Below are 24,282 nucleotides of genomic sequence, written 5' to 3'. Positions count from 1 at the left end.
CTAATCGATCTCCTCCTATATAAATTCCGAACTCTTCTTTGGAAATAAATACATTTGAGAAGTCTCTAAACGGATCTGAATTGTTGATTGGAAAATCCAATATGAAAGGAAAATGGGAGAGCAAAGAGGATGGAAAGAGAGAAGAGAGGGAGAAATACCCACAAAAAATCAAGCCAGCTTCCCTACCAAAAAAAAAAAAGAGGCAGCAAAACAATTTACACCGCAAAATTTATCCACTCGAGGCATGTGAGGCCATGTTTGGCAACCATAAAATTATCATCCATGGAACATTAGTTTATAATCTGGTGAGAGAGGGGTAACATGGGTATGAGAAGGTGAGACTTGAGAGGGCATGAGTGAGAAGAGTACGGAAAAGTGCAAAATGACAAGAAAAAACTAAGGGGAATGATATTTTCCCACCCTGACAGATCAAATCAACCCCTCCCCCCGCCCGCCGCGCACACACCACACCCACACACCCTCTCCACGTTATTCGTTAAGTTTTAAAGGCAAAGAAAAACATTACAGGAGGTGAATTTATGCTCAAGCAGTGAACTATTCTCACAGAAACCGTTTAAGGTGGGGGATTTTATCTGTTTACTAGGGGGGGGATATCATTTCCTAAAATTAATTCACATTTTGATTAGAGTTTTTCTTGTACTCGTTTTTCAGCCGGCCTTCACATTGTCCAGAGGCACACCCTCTGGAATGTGCCTCTGGACATTGAAAATAAGGACACCAGCCGGTCCTTCCCTCTGTCGCCCACCATGGAAAAAAAACGGGGTTGATTGCCAAAAATAGCGTAAGTGAGTTAGGATCACCGGTGTCTAGAAAAACATATTTCTTCAAATTCAAACATTGAAAATTTCTTTTAGGTATTCTTATGTATTGGGTTAGGTAAAATGAAAAATTCAAAGATACCTTTCCTTACAAGTTTTATTTTGAATACATATCTGACCCGACCCGGTCATTAAAGTTTTACCCACTACCCCCAACATCTCGTGACGGAATTTATCCAGAATTTGGGTCGGGCTTGGACAAATTCCAAGGCTTTGTCCAAGCCCGAGGGCCCCTGCTATTTTCATTTTCGAGCCTTTTTTTAGAGGTGACGGTAGACCTAGCAAAAAAGTGAGCCGGACCCGCAGGTCCACCCGGCCCGCCTGTAATTTATAGGTTTCTTTATAAACCCAAATGATTGAGATTTTTTAATGGTGAAAGCCCTTATAGTCCCGTGTTTTTTAGAAAGTACTGTACAGACCACATCATAGGATGATCTAAACCGTCCATGTGATGGAACACAACGTAAATAGGTTATGCCCAAATATCATTTCCATAGGAAGATCCTATCCCTCCGATCTATAGAGGTTTCCATAAATAATAATATGCAATTCCTCCATAGATCAGAAGGCTAGATTATCCTATGGAAATGATTTTTTGGGCACAACCTATGTATGTTATGGTCTATCACACGGACGGTTTGGATCATCCTATTATAGTGTGGGAATAAAAGCATCATAAAAAAAGAAAAGAAAAAACCGGGTGACCCGCCACCCGGCCCGCATGAGTGGGCCCGGGTTCAGCAAATTGTGACCAGTAAAATTCGAGGTCATTTTTTACCGGCCCACCCGTTTGGCAGGTATACCTATTTGAGGGGTGACGGTTTCCTAATCAAACACGTCTCCAACTCCAAGTGGCTTTTTTTTTTAGGTCACTTTTCTAATTCTGTTGATTAGAAATTTGTCGTTTTTGTTGACGTGGACGTTTTTAATTCGATGTGCGCATGAAAGAAAGAAAGAAAGATGGTGAATGTTTGGCATTTGGGAATTCTGACCTCTGGGTCAAAGCCGTAATGAAAGTGGACTATTTGCATACAACTTTTGTCTTCTCGATTTTCTTTCCTCATACAATGGGCCCAAAATAAATTTTATGCCCATTTGCCACTTAAAATTAGGCATAAATTTTGTTTGAAAAAAAAAATACTAGAGAGCATAAAATTTGTTTTACTTGGAAAGAAACAAAGATTTCGTAAGAACTTAGACCTTGTGATAACCAATTGTGAGTTCCAAACTGATTATTGGTCTCAAAATTAAACGCTCACAATCAGTTCTCAGAATTCAAAACAAACAGGGTCTTAGCCATGACAACAGATATTTTTTTGGCATGAATCATATTCACACCAGGATGTTGTGTGTTCGTATACATACACTATCAAAATTTGGTTAAATTTAGCTCGTTTTAAAGTCATAAAATTATGTTTATGTTGTTAAAGTATAAAAGATAAATAACGCCTTTCTCCAAAAGCTTAAGCTTTTGGAGAAGTTGGTAAGTTAACATATGTTATTTGAAATAGAGTGTGGGCCCACAACTCAACAATGTGGATCATCTAATGATGTGAGCCCAACTCTTATTTTGGCCCTGTTCGTCTGAGACTATGACAACCGGTCGTAGGCCCTAAACCTATTATTGGACTCAAATTTAATTTTGAGTTCAATAATAGGTTTTGTGCTTACGACCGGTTGTCGTAATCTAAAACAAACGAGGCCTCTATTGTACTTTTTTTTTTTTTTTTTTTTTGATAACGTAGGATGTCCCCACCCCCTTCGGGAGTAGGACTAGTCCCTACGGATGCACGCAATCGCCCGTAAACCACGTGCATCGGGCAAGTCCGGGTGGGATTCGATCACTGGTCTCCAGGGAGCATACCCGAGACTTATGCCGAAGAGCCACACCCGTCCGGGCTCCTCTATTGTACTTACATGTATGTTCAACACCATATAAAAATTCATATGAATACATACATAGATAGATAGATAGATATCGCATAATTAATAACTAATAGCACTTCGATTAAACTGTAAATAAATTTATATAGTTTAATTTAAAATATTCCGAAATATTACTGTTCTATCAGCATGTCAAAAGGGTGTCATTATTGATATGCATTGATATATTGGACGATCAAGTCAAGGAACTTTTTTGAAAACAAGCCATTCTTGAATTTAAGAACACAGCCACATGAGATCGAATCGTTAGCTAGTTATTTATCCATTAGAATTAGAGCAGTTAATCACCACAGTAATTTTTTCCAAAGAATAATGACGGCGGTTATTTTCAACGGAATAAAGTTAAAATACCAAAATTGAAGTTCACAGTTATGACAGGTTTCCTCCCAGAGATCAGGAGCGGATGCAGACGGTTACAATAGAAATCTATATAAGAAAGTTGATTGCGTACAAGAAGTGGTCTCGGAATCAATTCAAAACATGTCATAATTTATCTTCATATTTATTTTTGGGAAATGATATGTCCGCCCCTTTTGATCACCAGGAACACCCCCTGTCATTGTATCAATGACTAAAGAGGGGCTGTTGTACTTACGTCAGAAGAATTCAATGCCCCTGATTGCCACAAACACTGACAGGGGGTGTTCCTTGTGATCAAAATGGGCGGATATATCACTTCCCTTAATTTTTTGCATTGTACTTTACTTTTCCTTAGTTGTAGTTTTGCTCCATAAGAATTGAAGCATAAAAAGAATGGGTCTAATTTCATTAAGAGGGAAAAGGGAAAGGACGGAGATGGTCCATACAGAGATAACAAGAGAAAATGGAAGAAAAAGACAATAAAAGCTTCGTCAAAAAGAAAATTGGTGGGACCCACATCCTGAGGTGTAAGTCTCGTAATGTTGATCTAGCTTCTACTATAGGTAGTGGGTCCCACCATATTAGATCATCACGATCGTGACACTCTTATCACTTCCTAACGAAAAAGAGTACCCCGCGTGCGCCTAATACTTTGTTTAATTTTTAAAGATAAGAGGGCACGAATTCCATGTCTGAACTCTTAAGTTTAGAAAGTAGTGGACTTGGGGGTTATCTAAGATTCCTCCTTACCTCTCATTGACTAAAACCATGTATTTGAATTTAGAATACATTGAACTGATAAAACATATGGTTATATACATAGCTTTACATAAAGGTAGTTGTTAAAAATTGTATTCTGAATCACTAAAACGAATAAGACCCTAAAATGAAAGCTCTCTCCAAAGGACGGCTTCAATACCTTCTCCAAATGGTTTTGAGAACATTTGACTTTCTAAAAGATAAGAAAAGAAAAACATTGTCTTTTAGAGCCAACTAATAGGAGGATAGATATGATCATATGGATGACCCAAGTAAGCAAAAGGAGGCTTTTTTGCTACTTTTTTTTTTTTTATCAGTGTGCATGCATGTTGATTTCGTATTGAAAACTGTCTTGGAACTTTCTGTCTTTGTTTCAAATATAGGTCACGTGTGTTAATGGATAGTTTTTCGAATTTTATTTAACTTTAGTCCTGATGACGCCTAAAATCTGACTGCACGTACTAGCTCCGCAGAACCTGTAATCCTGTGCTCACAGAAAAAGCTTCAGTAGGCTCGGAGTTGTGGCTCCGGACGGCCACTTCGACACTCAAGTCAAGGATGGGCAATTACAGATAATGGACGGGGAATGGGAGAGAGCTAAGTCAAGTTACCAGACCAAAGAAGAGGAGAGGGAGAGTTGAATCCCCTTTGCTTGAGTGCGTAGTCACTTTTTATAGGGGTGGAGATCCACGATCTTGGAGATATCAATCGTGCCTTTGATTTTGCCCACGTGGAGCGTGATGGCGGGAGAATAAGATCATGGAGACATCAATCGTACCTTAGATTTAACCCACGTGGAGCTTGATAGCTGGCAAATAAACACGTGGAGATACGATTTCCGATTATTCTGGGCGAAGATCGTGGATGGTGATTTAGGCGGGATGTTTTGAATTCAAAAGCCACGCCTCACGTTTAATTTAAGTTTAGTCCGTAGATGCCCATGGGCTTTTGATCAAGAAGTAAATCCATTAGATTTTATTTTTAAGTCCATGTTGATGTAAATCTATTCAATTTTACTTTCAAACCCCGAGGTGACATCAGCCTTAGTACTATTTCCTAAAATGTTACGTTTTAGATTATGTCAACCGATTATCAGTCCAAACCTATTATTGGACTCAAAAAGTCAAAAATTAGGCAACCGACTATTATTGGACTCAAAATTAAACTTAATTTGTGGTCCAATAATAGGTTTTGGAGTGACAATTGCCATAATAGAAAATGAAGAGGGCCTAAATAGTAAAGAGACAATCACTGTTAGGATTTCTTCCCAACGGTCAACTTTGTGTGCCACTTGTTTGTGGTAAGGTCGTTTCCTATATTACTCCTTGGTCTAATTTCAAATTAGGGGATGTCCATTCAGCATAAGATAAGGACTATCAGATCAAAGATTTGAACAAAGGCATATCGCATGTGGAATCCATTCATCCAATAGTGAAATTCAATCCTCGTAAGATGGACTCTGTAGCGATGGAATATGTTGAACAAGTGGGGCGGCAAGAGGTGATCTATTGCTTTTGCATCCACGATATTTGGATGGTTATATGCAATTGACAATACCAAGATCAGATCATCAAAACAAGGTAGGATAACAGAAATGAACACCAATGTTCGTTTCAGATTGCAAAAACCGATGGTGAGGGCCCAGCCTATTATTGGCCCAAAATTATGTACCTTTAACAGCTAAAGCTTTTGGAGTAATTGGTTGTTTTCACGCGGTATCTGAGCATTGGCTCACGGCAGGTGTGTTCAAAACCTAACAACTCCTTGATATTAAAAATCCACGTGCACGGCCAAACCCAAAGAAGAGGGGCCACACGTGAGGGGGAGTGTTGAAGTATAAATGATTAAATAACACCACCTCTAGCAACTTAAGCTTTTACAGTAATTGGTTGTTTTCACAGTGACCAAGGTATTTTAAAACTAGTTAAATGGTAACACTAAGGCCCTACTATTTGTTTTGGATTTTGAGAACCGATTGTGAGTCCAAAACCTATAGCTGGACTCAAAAAAACTAAAACAAAGAGGGCTTAAACGTTAGGCCTACCATTTAGGCCCTATTTATTTTGGATTTTGAGGAGCAATTGAGTCCTAAAAACCATTTGGATTTATTAGATTAAAAAACAAAGGCAAATTTGAGTTCAATAATAATTTGGACTCACAATCGGTTCTCAAAATCCAAAACAAACAGGGTTTTAATCTCGAAATATTTTTAATTATTCATGGCCTGTGCACCACAATGAAGATGCTCTATTCTAACACTTTTTAATGTAATTTTAAGAAATTGATCCGTGATTTTGGTAATTATAAAAATTTGGGGAGTTTTCTAGTTAAGAGACTTTAGTCAAAGGTTTTTTAATTTTCCCTAAAATATTACCAAAGCAAAATGGGTGAAGGATGGAGAAGATAATCTGAAGGGATAAGTCATTTGTGATAAGATTTGCTTGAGTCATCAATCACAAATCCGAGCATGGTGAAAATTGTCCTATAAGATGTCTTTAAGCCGTTGATTTTGAAATCCTTCAATCTTGTGAATGATATCTCCTCTTCCGATCTAGACCCACTAGGTAGCTCCCTATGATGGCCTTTCAAATCAACAATCCCTTTCATCAAAATAACTTTGGTACAGTGAACCGAAGGTGTAGTAGCCACATGACTTGTAGGCACTATTCATCACTATAAGGAAAAGAGAATTGACCTTCAGCCCACCAAATAAGAACCATACACGTTCCTATAGCCATTGAAGTATGTCAATTCAATTGTTAGATTTTCATTTGTAAGAAAATATGGTAGTTTCAAGTAATTGAGTGAGAGAGGTGAATTGTATTTCAAAACCTCCAATCCTCATTCTTTGCCTTGAGAACAAAAACCAAAAGAAGAAGCAACTTGTACAAGTTGATGTGGAAATTAACTGGATCTCATGATGTTAATATGGGATACCTCTACTTTTGAAAATCAATTGTAGACAAACATGTAACCAACAAATCATTGACTGTAGAAAAAATCCAACAATGGCAATGTTAGTCAATGGATTGGAGGCTGCAAGGACCCTCTTCAAGACCCATTGTAAGTCAATGAGAGTACATTAGGAACTATTTCAGAGGAGAGACTTTGGCAAATTTTGAGGGTAAAAAGACAAAAATATCCCTTTTTTTTCTGAAAACCTATACCTAAAAGCCCTATGTCTCTCTCTGGGACACTCGCTCTATAAGCATCATCCACAGCCACAAGAAATATCAACTTATCATACATGACGATGTTAGATTATACCCACAGTGACAACCTATCATGGAGCATTTAACCTTTCAATAATGTAAATGTGAATGCTGTGAAATTATTTTTCAATGGAACATTTAAGAGAATTGTGTGGTGAGCCAAAATCTTAATTGTGAGTTGTGACTATCATCATGTCCAAGTTCAATGCGTGTCATCTGGGCCTAATATCATAACTCACTTGAGTGTCATCTGGAATTATGAACTCGAGAAGCTTTCATTTTCCATAATTCCACTTACCATGACATGGTTCATATAGATCTTTTAGGTCACATTTTTTTTTTTTTTGATAGGTCAGGATTGAACCTACGACCCAAGGTTGAGAAACATATCCTCAACCATTGAGCTACAGGAGTACAGGTCCAACCCCTTCTAGGTTACATTGTTAGTCATTCCAAAGGTAGCGTGTCTGTACCATTGTTTAGTGTACTAGTTCTTTCATGAAAGGCTTGGCAACTTGATAGTTCCACCTATTTCAAAGCACAGCAAACCACAATCATCACCTATTTCAGAAGAAATATTACAAGAAATTGATGAATTCCTACAGTTCATGCCTTATAATCATCCTTATATGGACCATCATCTATCTCCAATCTCCACACCTATGTCAACTCTTAAAGTCAAATAGGCAATAACTACTCCCACAACTCTACAACACATAAGCTATATAACTAACACTCATAAACACACATCCATCCACTAACTAACCCCATTTACACCACCACTATCATGCACACATCATAACTCCAGACAACTATTGGCTTCTTATTCCACTCCCCTCTGAGTCTATGCCGCTTATTCGCCAAAATATCCCATAGTTCTTTCTGTTTCCATATTTTCCACTCGTATATCTTTTCATAATATGCATCCTCAAAATCTGCCTCTAATTTCTCAATTGCATCACATTAATTGCACCAAAGATGACTAGCCTTGGGATACGTGACAGAGAAAAGGTCGCTACCAAGAGTGCATGAAAAGATGGCTTGGACAACATTTTCGCAAAAAAAGTTGGACCCTTTGGTGATTTAGAGATCACAATGTTTGATTGCATCACAATGTTTGGTGATTTGGAGACAACGTTAAGCTTAACGAGCCGAGCCCGAGTTAGGCCAGGCTCGGCTCAGGTCATTAAGAATTTAATATATTTAAATATATATATTATATATTAATATATACACTAAAAGGGTTGCCCAGGGAGTAAAAAGGGGAGGCAAAATATGTCACTTCTTTTTTGGAACCCCATTTGTTACTTGGACCACCCGCCCCGTAAAAAGAATAGTAAAAAAACACTAGATAGGGCTGTCCAGAGAAGATGAGGGGTGTGAAATTAATATAATTCGAGCTTGATAAGGCTCGCAAGCCGCTCGCGAGCCGAGCCGAGCTTTTGAGCTTAACAAGCCGAGCCAAGCCAAGCCTGGCCAAGCTCGGCTCGGCTCGTTTACACCCCTACATACAGCAAGCCCAAGACTTTGTAGGTACCATGGACAGTTTGTAATTTCAGGAAGGGTCTGGATTGTTTATAATGATAATAGCAAATGCAAGCCACATATTTGAGAAGACAATCTTTACATTTATGGTTGCTTCATTTATAACCTAAATCATTGATCTTCGGCAATGAAAGAAAATCATGTGCCTAGTAACAAGAGCAAACAACATTGAAGAAAATATAGAAATCCCAGAAGCTCAATCTCAAGCAATAGGCACCCATTAAAACCAAGCACATTTAGCATTGCTAATACGAATCCTTCATACAAATTACATTCATCCCCTCCGTCTTCAGCATTCTCTAATTTCTTGCCAACAAGCCTTTGAATAATTACATTTGTAAGGCTCGCATGAAGGCACTCATCTGCAATCAGCAATTCATCTAATTTCAACATCAAAGAACCATCTAGCTTCCACACGCCATACACTCTTCTCGGTTTTCTAGGGAACAAACTACCTGTGCCATTTTGCATTCAGTATCATCATCCGCTGGCTTAGCCTTTTCCTGTGTATTTTTTTTCCAGACCCACAATATCAGTAAGACAAATCATATTTAACAAGATAGAAGATTAACCAAAACAAAAGACGATAGTAAGACACATTGAACAGTGATTTCACCTTAAGAATGGAGGTATCCACAGTGAATTTAATTGCATCTGCCGCAGCACGTGATCGAAGATAATACATCCCAGTTTTCAGACCCTTAATACATAAGGTTTCAAAAATAAAATCACCCCATAAATTCCATGAGATACAAAAATATAAGTGAATAACAAATCTCAGAAGAATTGCAAGGAGTTAAAAGGCCCACATACCTTTGTCCAAGCATAAAAGTGTAAGGAAGTAAGTTTCCCAAAGTTGGGTTGGTCCATGTGGATATTCAAGCTTTGACTCTGATCTATAAAGCAACCACGGTCAGCAGCCATGTCTACAAGTGTCCTTTGCTTGATCTCCCACACAGTCCTGGTGTTACATAGACATCATATTTTTATTTTCTCATACAAATGGAAGAATTGAGAATTTTCAAGATGGAAGGGAGATGATAAATTCGCACCCCCTTTAAGTGAATTGACGTCAAAATGCATATTCTGACTCTCTTTTACGTCAATTCACTCTAAGGGGGTGCGAATCATCCTATAGGGGGTGCAAATTTATCATCTCTCTAATGGAATTATAAATATCATTACTTGTAAATAGCTTTAAGATCATCTGGGACTTCTGGGATCTTGAGAACTGAGCCATTTTCATAAATTATCTTATTCTTGAGTGCAGGAGACCAGAGACACATCTCAGTTAAGTCATTAAGAAGATGCTTGTTCACCACAACAAACTCGCCACTGGAAAATAAAGACATATTAGATACACAATAGCAAGTGACTACTCTTTGAAAACCTTGATTAGCATTTATCTATGGAAAAGGAGAGCAAACCTTAGAACCCTACGACTGTAGATGTTGGAGGTATATGGCTCAAAGCACTCATTATTCCCGAGAATCTGGCTGGTAGAAGCAGTGGGCATAGGAGCTACAAGAAGGGAGTTCCTCACTCCATTCTTAGAGACCATTTCCCTAAGAGCAGTCCAGTCCCAACGATCAGATGGAGTTACACCCCACATGTCAGGTTGAAGAATTCCCTGCACATAGCAATGAGCATCTAAGAAAGAATATCGAACCCAAGATGCCAGCCCTGTTCACACTTATTTCCTACAATTTCGCCAACACTTTGAATTTATTGCTGACCCACGTGTCCAACACGACACGCGTGTCCACACATGTCAACACCCCTTTGGACACTTTTAAATGTATTGCTAGGAGTGTTACAGTTAATGTGGGTGTGTTGACATGCATTTGTGTAATAATCAATAATTTTATGTATATGTACGTGTCACCATTTCTAGAATTTTAGTTGTTGCCGTGTCAAACAACCCATATCCATGTTGAAACTCGACACACGAATCCATATCGACAAATTATGATTATATATACTTTCTATTTTAGCCATGTCCCTGTTTCTAAATTTTGGGGGTTTGCCGTGTCCGACACTCCGTATCAGTGTAGACATGCGACACTCGTGTCTGTGTCCACAAATCATAGCTTATTTCACATAATGCTTTTTACTTGGGCATGATATGCATGTCAGACATACCCAACATTTCAATCAGGGAAATGTACACTTTTACTGAGTGCATGAGTATGTGGATCTAATATATTTCTTAATGATTAAATTTGTCTGAATAATATAGGTTTACATCTTTGTGCACTTACATCTGTATTATAAAACAATTTTTCAACTCCACAACCAATTCTCTTATCTTAAATATCAATCAGTGAGTCTGTCTAAATCATAAGGAAACACTAAAAAACATGAAAAGGAAAAGAAAATCAGAAAAAATACGAACTCCAATTTTGGAACCAATCATGAGAAAACTAAATGAGGGGCTGGGGGGTTAAAATTTATTTACATTGCGAAAGCATCTATGCATGTGCACCTCTAGCACAACTAGCCGAGGAAACTTTAGACATTAAATCACTATTACTAGGATAGCAATGTCCATGGCCATGCCAACATACAATGAAGGAAAGGCATGCTGCCATGTCCCTCCTAAGGCTGTTTAATTTAGATAAATATATATATGTGTGAGTGAGAAAAAAACACATGCTCAAACACACAAGGTGCACACAGCCAGTGGAAAACAATAACTAAACATATTCAACAATAAGAAATTAGATCATAACCCATGAAGAAAACGCATTCCTAAAATTAAGTATTTCAACAGACCTTGCTTACAGGACTCCCATTATACGTCTCATAAGGGCCTTCCATTACAGCAAGTTCAGAAGAAGCTTTCAAAGCATGGTAGTAGATAGTCTCAAATATATCTTTATTCAATTGTTGGGCCTGCATACAGCAACAAAATGATCAGGTATATGTATACAACAAGCCCTTAGTGGGCCACATACCAAAAGCTAAGTAAACTATAACAAAAAGTCAGATGGAATATATTGGAAGCATGCATTTACCTCTGGTGAATCAAATGGCATGCCAAGTAGGATGAAAGTATCTGCAAGACCCTGCACACCAATGCCAATTGGCCGGTGCCGCAAATTCGACCTCCTCGCAGTTTCAACAGGGTAGTAATTGACATCAATTATTTTGTTGAGGTTGGAGGTAACAATGGCAGTAATCTGTCACGGCAATAAATACAAAAAATCGTATGAAAAAAAAAACCAATTTCATATCTTCAACTAAGTAATAAAAAGCATGTCCTCCAATGAAAAATCAAGATATTGATCAAACCTCTGCTAGATTGTCAAAATCAAAATACCGGTTCTTAGATCCTCTACTTCCAGCCAGTTTAGATGGCTGTGACTCTATAGGAACCCCCTACATTAAACAAAATAACTGATCATACCATTGATTACTAAGGAAAGGTTAATAAAACATATGCATAATAGCCATGGGAAATTGGGAATTACCTTCTCCCTGACATATCGAGGCAGAGCAATCGAAGCCAAATTACAAACAGCAGTTTCTGTAGGACTTGAGAACTCAATGATCTCAGTACACAAGTTAGAAGACTTTATTGTACCCAGATTCTGTTGGTTGCTTTTCCTATTGCAAGCATCCTGAATACACAAACCAAGGTCAAAAGAGTGAATCCAGCATATCTTAATGGTTAAGGAGAAATTATTATTACCATTAGTAGATGTTAGTAAAATACCTTGAAAAGCATATATGGTGTTCCAGTTTCTATCTGAGATTTCAGGATTTCAAACCAGAGGTTCTGTGCTGGAACCACCTTCTTTGCTTTGCCCTGAGTTAACAAATGAAGGAATCTAGTACCACCTTTAATACATCAAATCATCTAAAATTTAGAGTTGTGACCATGCTTACCTCTCGTTCATATTGGGCATAAAGCCGTTCAAATTCCTCACCCCAACAATCAGCCAAGCCTGGAGCTTCATTAGGGCAAAATAAGGACCATTCTCCATTACCATTGACCCGTTTCATGAAGAGGTCCGGGACCCAAAGGGCATAAAATAGATCTCGTGCTCTGTGTTCTTCCTATAAGAGTACAACAAATTAAGACGTTGTTATGCAAGCTCATAACTATCAAATAACTTCTAAAACATTCTGTCAGAAGTTCTGAATATAAAGGGACATTGAACTAGGAAGAGGCCACACCACAAGCAATAGGAACAATGTCAGGTATGGATCAGTACTAATTATTCCATTGTGAATATTTCTGGTAAAAGACCCAAGAAAAGTAAATGAAATACCCCAACAACAAGAACTTGACAAAATCACATGCGCACGAAGGAACTACAGTAACACGACTTAATGAACCACCTGAAGTGGCATATCATACTTCTTTGAAAACATAACTGTAATCTAGTAAAAGATAAAGATTGCAGAAAAAGAACATAATTATCATTTTTATCAAAGGCAGATATTACCCACAGTTAAGAAATCAGAAGTGGCATTCACATTCAAGAGAGATGACTCGCCCACAACACACATCAGAGTCTTGTTCACCAACACTTGTACTCAACATGTTAGGGATATACCTCACATAACAAATGTATGCTGATGCGTGCATATATGTGCATGTCTCTTCTCTTTCAGATTCCAAAAATACAGTAATGCCTTTTGATTTTCCAACCCATTTGAAAAAATTGAAGGAAACATCCATCTAAATGGCTACTCAGCATCAAACAAGGATAAAATATTGGCAAGGCCAGATATAAAGAAACAATGGGACTTGGAATTGCGAATAATAAACTTAGCAAATGTTCCTAAAAAATAGTGTTAGAAATGGTAGCCCAGCAAATTATAGAACAAAAGTTTAACTAGAATTTATATGAACAAAAAGCAGAAGACTATCACTCTGAAATAGGTCAAGATTAAGAGGCCAGAAGCTCTACCTTCCCATGGTTCTTTCGGAGATCTAGGAACTCAAAAATATCAGCATGCCATGGTTCCAAATAAACAGCGAAGGCACCTACAATTAGAATTAACAGAGGGCTCTTAACAGGAAATCCCTATATAAACTCCATGCAAAAAAAGCACAAATAAAGCAAACATGTCATAAAGAAATTAAACATAGAAGCACAACCAAATTACCTTTCCTCTTGCCTCCCCCTTGATCAACATAACGAGCTGTATCATTGAATACCCGTAGCATTGGAACAATGCCATTGGAAGACCCATTTGTACCACGAATATAACTATTAGTTGCACGAATGTTATGAACAGAAACACCAATTCCTCCTGCAGATTTGCTAATGACAGCACATTCCTTTAGGGTATCATAGATTCCCTCAATGCTATCATCTTTCATGCAAATAAGGAAGCAGCTACTCAACTGGAAAACCATATGAAATAAGAATAAACAAACAAAAACAAAAGAAAAAAAGAAAAATAAGGCATCCAAAAGGTACAAATATATCAGAATCAAAGATGTCTAGCAAGTAACACCTGTGGCCTCGGTGTCCCAGCATTGAAAAGTGTAGGTGATGCATGGGTGAACCAGCGTTGTGACATCAAATGGTATGTTTTAAGAACAGAGTCTATATCATCCTTGTGAATTCCAACAGCAACCCTCATCAACATATGTTGAGGCCTCTCTACAACCCGCCCTGAAACTTTCAAAAGGTAGGATCTCTCCAGTGTTTTGAACCCAAAGTAATCATAGTCAAAGTCTCTGTCATAGATGATCTCACTGTCCAGAAGGGCAGCATTCTGAAATAAAAAATAAATAACTACAGAATATTTAGAAACCACGTGTTGATTAACTTCAAAAAAGCAATGTAACTCAGCCATTGATTCCATATACCCATCTTGGGTATGATGGGTATGATATTATTAACTTAAACAAACATTGGAAGGGTAAATCATACAAGGTTAAATCCCAAATTATATATGTAATTTAATTACTCAAACTTTCACCCTCTGAGTTTCACAATAGACAAGCTCCTTATACACATTTAGAGTAGAATTAATTTTTCGAAGCATATTTAACATTGCCAATTGCATAGGGGAGGGTACCTTCATGATAATCTCATAAACATCATCAGCAACTAGTGGAGCCTTCAGTCCTGATCTCTCATTATAATGGTTATACATCTCTTTAATCCTGCGCCAGGCAAAAATGAATCGATCATTTTCTTCAAACAATAAGAGAAAAAATTCCATCAAATAATAAAATTAAGCCTAATATCAAATTTTAAAAGAACAAGGAATAAACCTACGTCTCTGAAAATGACTTCTTTGTGTTCTTATGCAGATTTGAAACAACAATCCTCGCCGCAAGCTGAGAAGAAAACATAAACAATCTGTTAAAGAATAAATTATTAAATAACACCTACTCTAGCCGCTTAAGCTTTTGGCGTAATTGGTTGTTTTTGCATGGTATCAGAGCTATTGCCTCAGGGCAGGTGCTGGGTTCAAAACCCAACAACTCCCTGGAATTTAGGGGTGCCAACAGACCAAGATGGTCAGACGGACCATCCAAACCCGAACTTAAACGGACAGGATCTAGACATATTACCAAGATCCATGGACGCAATTCAGGACCCTATCATAGAATCCAAAATCATTACTGATCAGATCCAGACAACTGACAAAAGCCCGTGGGACACTCCAATGGACCTACTAGGAAACTCCAATGGGCAGTCGAATTTGAAATGGATCGTGACCGAGACACGAGAAGTAGGATCCGAAGAACACTCAAAATCTGATCCAACCAATAAGCAATTTTAATGGATCCTGACTAAGACATAAGTGGATCCAATCCAAAGAGGAGCCACTGACACCTCTACTGATATTAAAAATCCACATGTACGGCCAACCTAATAAAGGAGGGGCCGCGCTTAAGGTGGGGTGTTGAAGTATAAATGAATAAATAACACCAACTCTAACAACCTAAGCTTTTGGAATAATTGGTTGTTTTCACACAATCAAACAGAACAAACACTTTTTCCAGATATCAACCAACAAAACATGACATAGAAGAAGAAGAAGAAGAAAACACAAATGGAAACACTTACAGATGCATAATCGGGGTGGTTAGCGGTCATGGCGGCCGCAGTCTCGGCCGCAAGTTCATCAAGCTGGCTCGTAGTAACGCCCTTGTAGACCCCAGCGCAGACCTTCTGCGCAACAAGAACAGGATCACAATGCTCAAGGCTAAGCCCATAGCTGAGCTTTTTCAGACGAGCGGTGATCTTATCGAAGTGAACTGACTCTCTCCTACCATCTCTCTTCACCACATACATCTCGATCCGAGATAAAGAGAAAGAAAATTAGGGTTTTTTGAGTGGGGAATTCTGTCGAACAGGTAAGAGTGCAGAAAGGGAAATGGAGATAAATATAGAGAGGGGAGCAGAGAGAGAAGTGTGTCTGAGAAGGAAGAGAGGGGAGTGGAGTTTATATAACGGTTTTGAATTTGGTTTGGGATTTTAATTTTTTTCTCTTGTTTCCCTCTCTAGGGTTAGGGTTTGGTTTTCAAATGTTTCCCGCCAATGGAAGAAGGTGCTTTGCTGGTGTGTTGGTGGAGCGGGTGTGGGGACCAGTGATGGATATTTGTCTGTTTTTCCTTATAAAGGGGGAGGAATGAAGGGGCTTTAATTGATGGATATTGTCCCCGGATTTTTCCCGCGCCAGTCTTGTTTTTTAGCGCGTTGGATTTGTGTAAAGACTAAAGAGTGCAGATCTGTATCCCCCTATCTGTGGAGGCCCCGAAACAAATAAAATTAGGAAAGTGATATATTCGGCTACATTTCTTCCCCGGGCCACCCCCTGTTAGTGTAAAAGAGGGGTCATAAATAGCCTGGAGGATGGTGGCCAGGGGAAGAGGAAGCAGATATGTCACTTTTCTATAATTATTTTAAGATGTGTGCGACTTCAGTCCGGTATTTTTTTTCAGAAAGTATAGTGGGGCCAACTTCTTAAGATGATCCACACCGTTCATTTGATTGGCCCCAACATCAATACTAAATAGCCTGTATCCCTTAAATCATCTCCATAGAATGATCCTAACCCTTAGATCCGAAAAGAGACTGTTGGGAAAGTTGCCTTATTTCCCACCACCGTTGTGTGGCGTGGTGGGAAAGGAAAGAGGCAAATTAGAAAGTCTCTAATTTAGGTTTTGGAGAAAACCTTAGATATTAAATCAACATGAGGGTTTTTTCTCTTGTGTGAGAACTGAAAAAAGTAGCGAGACGTTTGGGGTGTGTTCGGCTGCCCCAAGGGGAGAGAGAGAGAAGGGAAGAGAGAAAAAGCGAAGGGAAGGAAGAGAGAGAAAGGGTTTGGTTTCTTCTCGGGTACCTCTCGGGGTACCTTCTTGGGTTTTCTCTTGAAATTTTTCTCGGGTTATCTCTCGTGTACGGTCTTGGGCTTGAGAAGCAAGGAAATGGTTGCAGGTTTGTGATTAATCCATTGTAATCCTTGTATTTTGTTTTTCTCATAGTGGAAGATCGTGTTTCTTGCCCGTGGAGTAGGCTTGGCTGAACCACGTAAAATCTTGGTGTTCATCTTGTAGCTTGATTTGTATATTTTTTCTTTTTCGTTAAATTTGTGCACGATCATATTGATTTGCCCTGCGGATTTTCTTAACAAGTGGTATCAAAGCTCAGGTTGGAGCGATCGTCGAGGCCGGGTGAAGAGATCGTGGGTGTTGTGGTTGGAGCTTTGGGAGTAGAAAGATTGTCCAAGAAAGATTCTTGTACGAGGTGGAGCGATACACCGAGAACTGCAAAGTAATCTGAGATGGCGGTAAAATCAAGCTCTACTCAGTTCAACATCAACAGATTTGATGGAAATGGCAGTTTCACCCTATGGCGGATGAGGGTGAAGGACATCCTAATTCAACAGGGCTTGGCTGAGGCGTTGAAAGGGAATGATGGAAAGTCGAAGAAGATGACGGATGCCGAGTGGGAAGACATTGAGTCGAAGGCGGTTAGCACGATTCAACTATGTCTCGCAGATAGCTTTATGTAAGAGGAAGATGCGCCTAAATTATGGGAGAAGTTGGAAAAAGCTTTACATATCAAAAAGCCTGGCCAACCGGTTGTATCTAAAGCGGCAATTATATGGGCTGAAGATGTAGGAAGGCGGAGATCTTCTTGAACACATCACGGTGTTCAACGGGTTTGTGGATCAACTCCACAAGGTTGATGAAAAGTTGAAGGAAGAAGATAAGGCTCTTTTGCTTCTTACTTCTCTTCCTGATTCGTATGACAACTTGGTGACGACTTTGTTGTATGATAAGGATACGATAAAGTTGGATGAAGTCACGGCGTCGCTCTTATCAAACGATATGCGGAAGAAACATGTTCTTAGTGCAAGTGAAGAGCATGGGTTGGTTGTTCATGGTGGGAATCAAAGAGGAAGGTCGTCTGACTGGGGGTCTGGTAAAGGCAGGTCAAGATCCAGGGTCGGTGGAAAGGGCGTGCAATGTTATCGTTGCAAGGAATATGGCCATATCAAAGCGGGATTGTCCAAAGCGAGCTGACCAAGCAGACAATTGTGCTACGAATATGGCGGTGGTCGTAACGGATGAATAGAGCGAAGAGTTTGGAGATGTTCTCATAGTCTCCATAGGTAATCACACTTCTCCTCATGATAAGTGGATTTTAGATTCAAGGTGCATTGTTCATGTATGCTCCAGGAAGGAATATTTTGATACGTTCCAGGAGACAAGGGCGGGTATAATGCCCTTGGGTGGCAGGTTTACTTGTGACGTCACGAGAGCTGGGTCTTTGAAGATCAAGATGTTCGATGGAGTGGTTTGTACTTTAGGTGGTGTGGCGTAGGTCCCAAAGCTACGAAAGAAGCTAGTATCTCTTAGTCGGTTTGACTCCAGGGGTTGCAGGTTTTCAACTGCAGGTGGAGCCATTGAAAGCACACACGAATGTATGGTTCTGATGAAAGGAGAGAAGTGTGGCGGGTTATATCATCTAATCAGGGACACGGTGACTAGTGTTCCTAAGATCTCGATGACTAATTGGAAACGGAGTGGTAGCCGTGCACGCGCAGGGTCTCTTTCGCAGTTGGTGCAAAGAATGGGTTTCTAGGTTGCAGACTATTGTGGGAAGGTGACGGCACCTGCGTTGGGGAGGATAGATCAAGATCCCTCTCCAAGGTTGATTAGGTGAGTCAACGGATTGGCAGCTACACATGTGCAGGCCGTGTTGATCGAATCGGGAGGAGTCTGAACCAGGATTATTTGAAGTTGTGTAGTTGGTATTTAAGAAGGCCAATTGTGGTTTACGGTAATAGCGAACCGGTGGCGACATCAACGAAAAATCTTCAAATGGGTGCGAAATAAGCCAAGGTGGAGATTGTTGGGAAAGTTGCCTTATTTCCCACCACCATTGTGTGGTGTGGTGGGAAAGGAAAAAGACAAATTAAGAAAGTCTCTAATTTAGGTTTTGGAGAAAATCTAAATATAAAATCAACATGAGGGTTTTTTTCTCTTGTGAAAACTGAAAAAAGTAGCGGGAGGTTTGGGGTGTGTTCAGCTGCCCCAAGGGGGAGAGAAAGAGAAGGGAAGAGAGAGAAAGAGAAGGGAAGGAAAACAGATAAAGGGTTTGGTTTCTTCTCGGGTTTCTCTCGGGATACCTTCTTGGGTTTTCTCTTGGGAATTTTCTTGGGTTATCTCTCGTGTACGGTCTTGGGTTTGAGAAGCAAGGAAGATGTTGCGGGTTTGTGATTAATCCATTGTAATCGTTCTTTTAGGACTTTGTTTTATTCTATCAAAAGATGTTTTTTACCTGTCATTATGGCTTGTCCCTTTTTTGCCATCATATGTTTTTTTCTAACTATAACTCAAACGACATAAAAGTTCCATCTTTTGGATATAAACCACCAAAACCCAAAAAAAAAGACAAAGACGCATACCTAGAAACAAGCACAATTTTTATTTTTTTGAAATGGAAAGTTTTCTCACAGTGGAAGATTGTGTTTATTGCTCGTGGAGTAGGCTTGGCCTAACCACGTAAAATCTTGGTGTTCATCTTGTGGCTTGATTTGTTTATTTTCTTTTCCGTTAAATTTGTGCACGGTCGGATTGTTTTGCATGGCGGATTTTCTCAGCAGAGACAATATAAACCTCTAAATCGAAGGGTTTGGACCATCCCATGGAGCTGATTTGTGATAGGGTTGCAACTCGGGTCGAGCGGGTTGTGTTTTCCATAACCCTAACCTACCCGAGAAGCTATCCAGGGTCGGTTTGTTGTCTTTTAAAAAATATATGAGACAGTTTCTTGGGTCGAGTCGGGTTTGGGTTTTCTTCACTCACAATCCATGCATCATAAGTCAAGATTGTCTGACAATCATTTTCTTTAATCTCTTTTATATTATATTGACATCTCAAGTATCTACCCTTAAATTGTAATAGGATTTGCTAGGGTCCATTCCAAAAGGCATTTCACGGCTGGTCAGTCACATGTCAGACCAGCCACCTTGTGAATGGAGACAACAGCTTTTGTCTCTATTCACGAGGTGGCTGGTCTGATATGTGAAAGACCAACCGCGAAATGCCTTTTGCGATGGACGATAGCAATTCCCATTATAATATTGACTCTGCAGGGAAAATTGTCTTGTTTCCATTATTGGCAGTTACCTGATGTAACTAGGTTTCCTATTTTGATGGAGACGAAATAGGTATGTTGCTCTTATTAGTTTTTGAAGCAACGACTAAGAGAATACAAAAATTTGAGCATGGGTTTCTTGTGAGTTACTGCTGTAAAAGAGAGAGGTGTTTTCTCTCTTTTGGAGGCTATAGAAAGAGACAAAGAGAAAGAGAATGAGAGAGTAGAGGAAGAGGAAGAGAGGAGTACTGGGGTTTCTTTTCGGGTTCTCTCTTGGGTTACTCAGTGTACGATCTTGGTTGACAGGGCAAGGAAGGGGTTGTGGGTTTGTAGGTTTTGGGTTTAATCTATTGTAGTCCCCGTATATTGTTTTTATCATAGTGGAAGGTCGTGTTTCTCACCCATGGATGTAGGCTTGGCCGAACCACGTAAAATATCGGTGTTCATCTTGTGAGCTGTTTGCTTTTACTTTTCCGTTCACTTCTGCACGATTGGATAAGATTTGCCCGACAAATTTTCTCGATTAGTGGTATCAAAGCTCAGGTTGGAGCGATCGTCGAGGTTGAGTGGAGTGATCGTGGGTGTTGTGGTTGAATTGTTGTTGGAGCGATATCTGGGAGTAGAAAGATTATCGTTTGAGGTGGAGCACTACACCAAGAAGTGCGAAGTAATCTGATATGACAGTAAAATCAAGTTCTACCTAGTTCAGCATCAACAAGTTTGGAGAAAATGACAGTTTCACCATATTGCAGATGAGGGTGAAGGACATCCTAGTTTAACGGGGATTAGCTAATGCGTTGAAGGTAAAGGATGTGAAGCCACAGAAGATGACGGATGCAGAGTGGCAAGACATGGAGTCGAAGGCGGTCGGCACGATTCGACTATGCCGAGCGGATAACGTTATGTTAATATTATAGAAGAAGATGAAGCACCTGAATTATGGAATAAGTTGGAAAAACTTTACATGTCAAAAAACATGGCCAAATGGTTGTATCCAAGGGACATGATACCCCCCTCTCTATCTCCTTCTCCTTTTCCCCCTCTCAATTCCAACGCCCTTCTCTTACCGCCACACAACTGGCCATGGAGAAGAGGCTTTTAGGGTCTATTTGGACACCCAATTCCCAACAAGGATAGAGATTGCTTAGCGAGTACAATGCGCCATGAAAGCAAAACCTATTGCTTGGTTGCCTTTTAACATAATAAAGGGCAAATAAACTAGCGGTGTCATGAGGCCATCAGGGGTGTCATGAGGCCGTCGGTGATGTTGCATACCCACCACATCCCCGCCAAGTAACCCAAAAAATGGAGAAAACCTTAGGTAAAGCACCCGGGTTTGATCCCTCTCTCAGGTAAAGCGCCCGGGTAAAGGACACGAGAATATCATTTACACTTTTTATTTTACCCTTTCTACATTTCAAGTTTTTATTTTTCCTTTATTTTTTTAAAAATTCTACCCATCTCATTTTTACCTATAAATAAACAATGAAAACATGAGGGCAAGCCCCAGCCATTTCCAATTACTTCTCCTCCCTGTGCATCCAAACAGCCCCTAATCTTCGATTTTTCCAAAAAACAAAGACGTCTGCATTAGTTTCCAAACTAGAAGGAAAGTGAAGTGGAAAACACGACAACCTTCCCAAGAGGCCCTGCGAGATGACCTACGTAATCCATTCCTGACACGGGTTATACATGCGTGTCCCCCGGCCTGTTGGATCAAATATCAAGGGCGGTCATCATTTACACGAGCATGCCCGATCGGGGCACCATATAAACAGGACCTATCGTTGCCCATGAGTTCATCATATTTGATTATGTACATGGGACATGCATGGCATAAAACTGCCTTCTCTTTATTTGTTTTTTTTTTCCTCCTTTTGTTTTGTATGTTTACGACTAATAATCTTTGGATTTATTTTGTAAGGTAGTTGTATTTTTTTGTTTTTTTATACTACTAAGGCTTTTAAGGGTTGTTTTAAGGCATTTAATAGCTACGGAAAAAAATTGCAATTGTAAGACATTTACTAGTTATTAAAAAAAATATTATATTTATAATTTATTTAATAGCTACATGAAATTTTAATTTGTTGAGAAAGTCAAATCAACTGCACTCAATGATGTAGATTCAATCAAGGGCCCTTTGTTGGCTGTTATGCAAGTGAGCCCTTGCATCTATCATTCCCCTGCTTTTACAATGCTTTAAAAATGACTACCCATGCTTTTAAAATTATGGGATTCGCTGACTCTAAGGCTCTGTTCACTTGTTTTCCCGAGAAAGGAAAAGAAAAGGTTTCCCGGGAATCTGACGTGGCATTAGGAAAAGAAATCCAGGGAAACTGTGTAGGAAAAGGTTTCCCGAGAAATTGCTTGCCCACCTTTTTCACTAGTTTTCCAGGGAAAGCAAATCCAACCAAAATAGTGGGATTTGGTTTCCCACACTTGTGAGAAAAGAGACATTTCCACATATTTTTGGCAATTTTCATGTCATTAATTGACATTTTCCACCTAGGCTTGTTACTTTCTCAGGAAAGCAAGTGAACACCAGAATTCTGTCTTGTCAAGGTCTTGTCAAAGAAAAAAGATACTGTTTTCGAGGGATTTGCTTTCTCGGGAGGGCAAGTGAACAGAGCCTAAGCGCCTTTATGGGCATTTAGGAAGAAACGCCTCTTTCATTGGTTGGTCATGTGTGTGGCTTCGCACGAGTCATCTTTTATCGATTGAAACTGATTTCACCTTCTAGTTGAAAGTTTTGCAATGCATTTGTGTGTGAGAGTGTATGTGAAGCGGTTACGCAGCCTTAACCCAGTGAAAGATGGCCTACAAACAACAACATGTTTGGATCTATGGACAAGAAAATTATGGAAAATATAACTTGCTTAGAACCTTATGGATTTTCTTTTTCATGATTATTTTCTTAGAGTTTGGCTCACATCAGTGGATTTTTTTTCTTTTAATTATAAGATCTAATGTTTGGTTCAGTCCCAAAAATGGTAGATTGCCCTTTCTCTTTACATTAGTATGACGGTCTTCCTACTTAGTGGGCAAGTGTGAAAGATAAAAACCAACCAATATTTCCCACCAATCTCTCAAAGACGAGAAAACATCACCTTTGTTTTACATACAATCAAGAATGTGTCCGGTCTTTAAAATATATTAAGAGGGGGGTGATGTTTCAAAGGTATCCCTCGGATAGCTCTGGAGCATCAGCCATGCCAACCCATTCATTCTATATGACCTAACATAGATGGAATGTTCTTGACAAATCATCTCCATAGGATCATCTAACCATTGACTTTGTGGAGGCACATAGTGGACCCATTTTTATAGCCGTCAATTTTAAACCTCCACAAATCAAGAGCTAGCATGAGCTTATGGAGATGTTTTCTTAGGAACACCCATCCAAACAACATATACACATACCCTAGTTCTAGTTGACAGCCCAGAGAAGCTATTTGCAAGAAGATACCTCAGGCACATTTATCTATATTAAGAAAACTGTTCCCTACTTTTTATAAAGAGTTGATCTTAAAATAAAATAAATCCTGGCTTGCTATTTGCCCTATTAATAGAGCTAGTCTCACACCCCGTTGCTCCTAAGGGCACGATTGGCTACCATGGATTGTTTTTCATGATAAATCGGTGTCTCCGAGTGGAGGTGAGGGTGAAGTGGTTGAGAATCACAAAACTAGGGCCTCCAAGTGATGGAAAGTGACTAAAAATTAGGAAACCAAAAACTCTACTTGAAATAGGGTCAACTTTTTCCTAGCTCATCTCAATCGTGCCCTTTCAAATCTGTCTCCTTCTCTCGTATCTTGCCCCTCTCTCACCACTTAGAGACGCCGATTTATCATGAAAAAAAAGAGAGTCTCACTCTACAAAAGGTGAATATTTATAAGGGCGGTGATAAATTCGAACCCCCTGTAGGATATTTTGCTCCCCTTAAACTGAAGTGACTTCAAAAAGCGTTAAACCACATACCATCCTTTAAAGGGGTGCGAATTATTAGGGTGCTAATTTATCATTATCCATTTA

The 24,282-nt window shown here is 39.4% G+C and overlaps 1 protein-coding gene across 1 annotated transcript; it reads right to left on the bottom strand.

Annotated features, from left to right (window-relative positions):
* Window positions 1-8,879: 8,879 nt before the first annotated feature.
* On the bottom strand, window positions 8,880-16,355 carry LOC143888216 (ribonucleoside-diphosphate reductase large subunit). The gene is made up of 17 exons (XM_077392576.1): window positions 15,706-16,355; window positions 14,908-14,969; window positions 14,705-14,792; window positions 14,135-14,398; window positions 13,781-14,021; window positions 13,582-13,658; window positions 12,551-12,721; window positions 12,378-12,470; window positions 12,133-12,282; window positions 11,954-12,040; window positions 11,677-11,841; window positions 11,435-11,554; window positions 10,087-10,289; window positions 9,845-9,994; window positions 9,473-9,620; window positions 9,276-9,359; window positions 8,880-9,162 (listed from the first exon to the last, which is right to left on the bottom strand). The coding sequence occupies exons 1-17, from the start codon at window positions 15,931-15,933 to the stop codon at window positions 9,064-9,066; spliced, it is 2,430 nt and encodes an 809-aa protein (XP_077248691.1). The 5' UTR covers window positions 15,934-16,355; the 3' UTR covers window positions 8,880-9,063.
* Window positions 16,356-24,282: the final 7,927 nt, after the last annotated feature.

This window comes from Tasmannia lanceolata, unplaced genomic scaffold (genome assembly GCF_043159265.1).
Source record: "Tasmannia lanceolata isolate RefF3 unplaced genomic scaffold, GAP_Taslan_0.1 ptg000012l, whole genome shotgun sequence".
Classification (NCBI taxonomy): Eukaryota; Viridiplantae; Streptophyta; class Magnoliopsida; order Canellales; family Winteraceae; genus Tasmannia; species Tasmannia lanceolata.
Note: the sequence above shows the minus strand (reverse complement) of the source record. Positions and strands in the feature narration are given on the sequence as shown.

Bases quoted from the DNA above. Each gene is read 5' to 3' on its own strand.
- LOC143888216 (XM_077392576.1), bottom strand. From the start codon at position 15,933: ATGTATGTGGTGAAGAGAGATGGTAGGAGAGAGTCAGTTCACTTCGAT. The intron at 12,283-12,377 runs GTATTTTACTAA...TTGTGTATTCAG, and splicing joins CACCATATATGCTTTTCAAG to GATGCTTGCAATAGGAAAAG. The intron at 11,555-11,676 runs GTAAATGCATGC...TGCTGTATGCAG, and splicing joins TGCCATTTGATTCACCAGAG to GCCCAACAATTGAATAAAGA.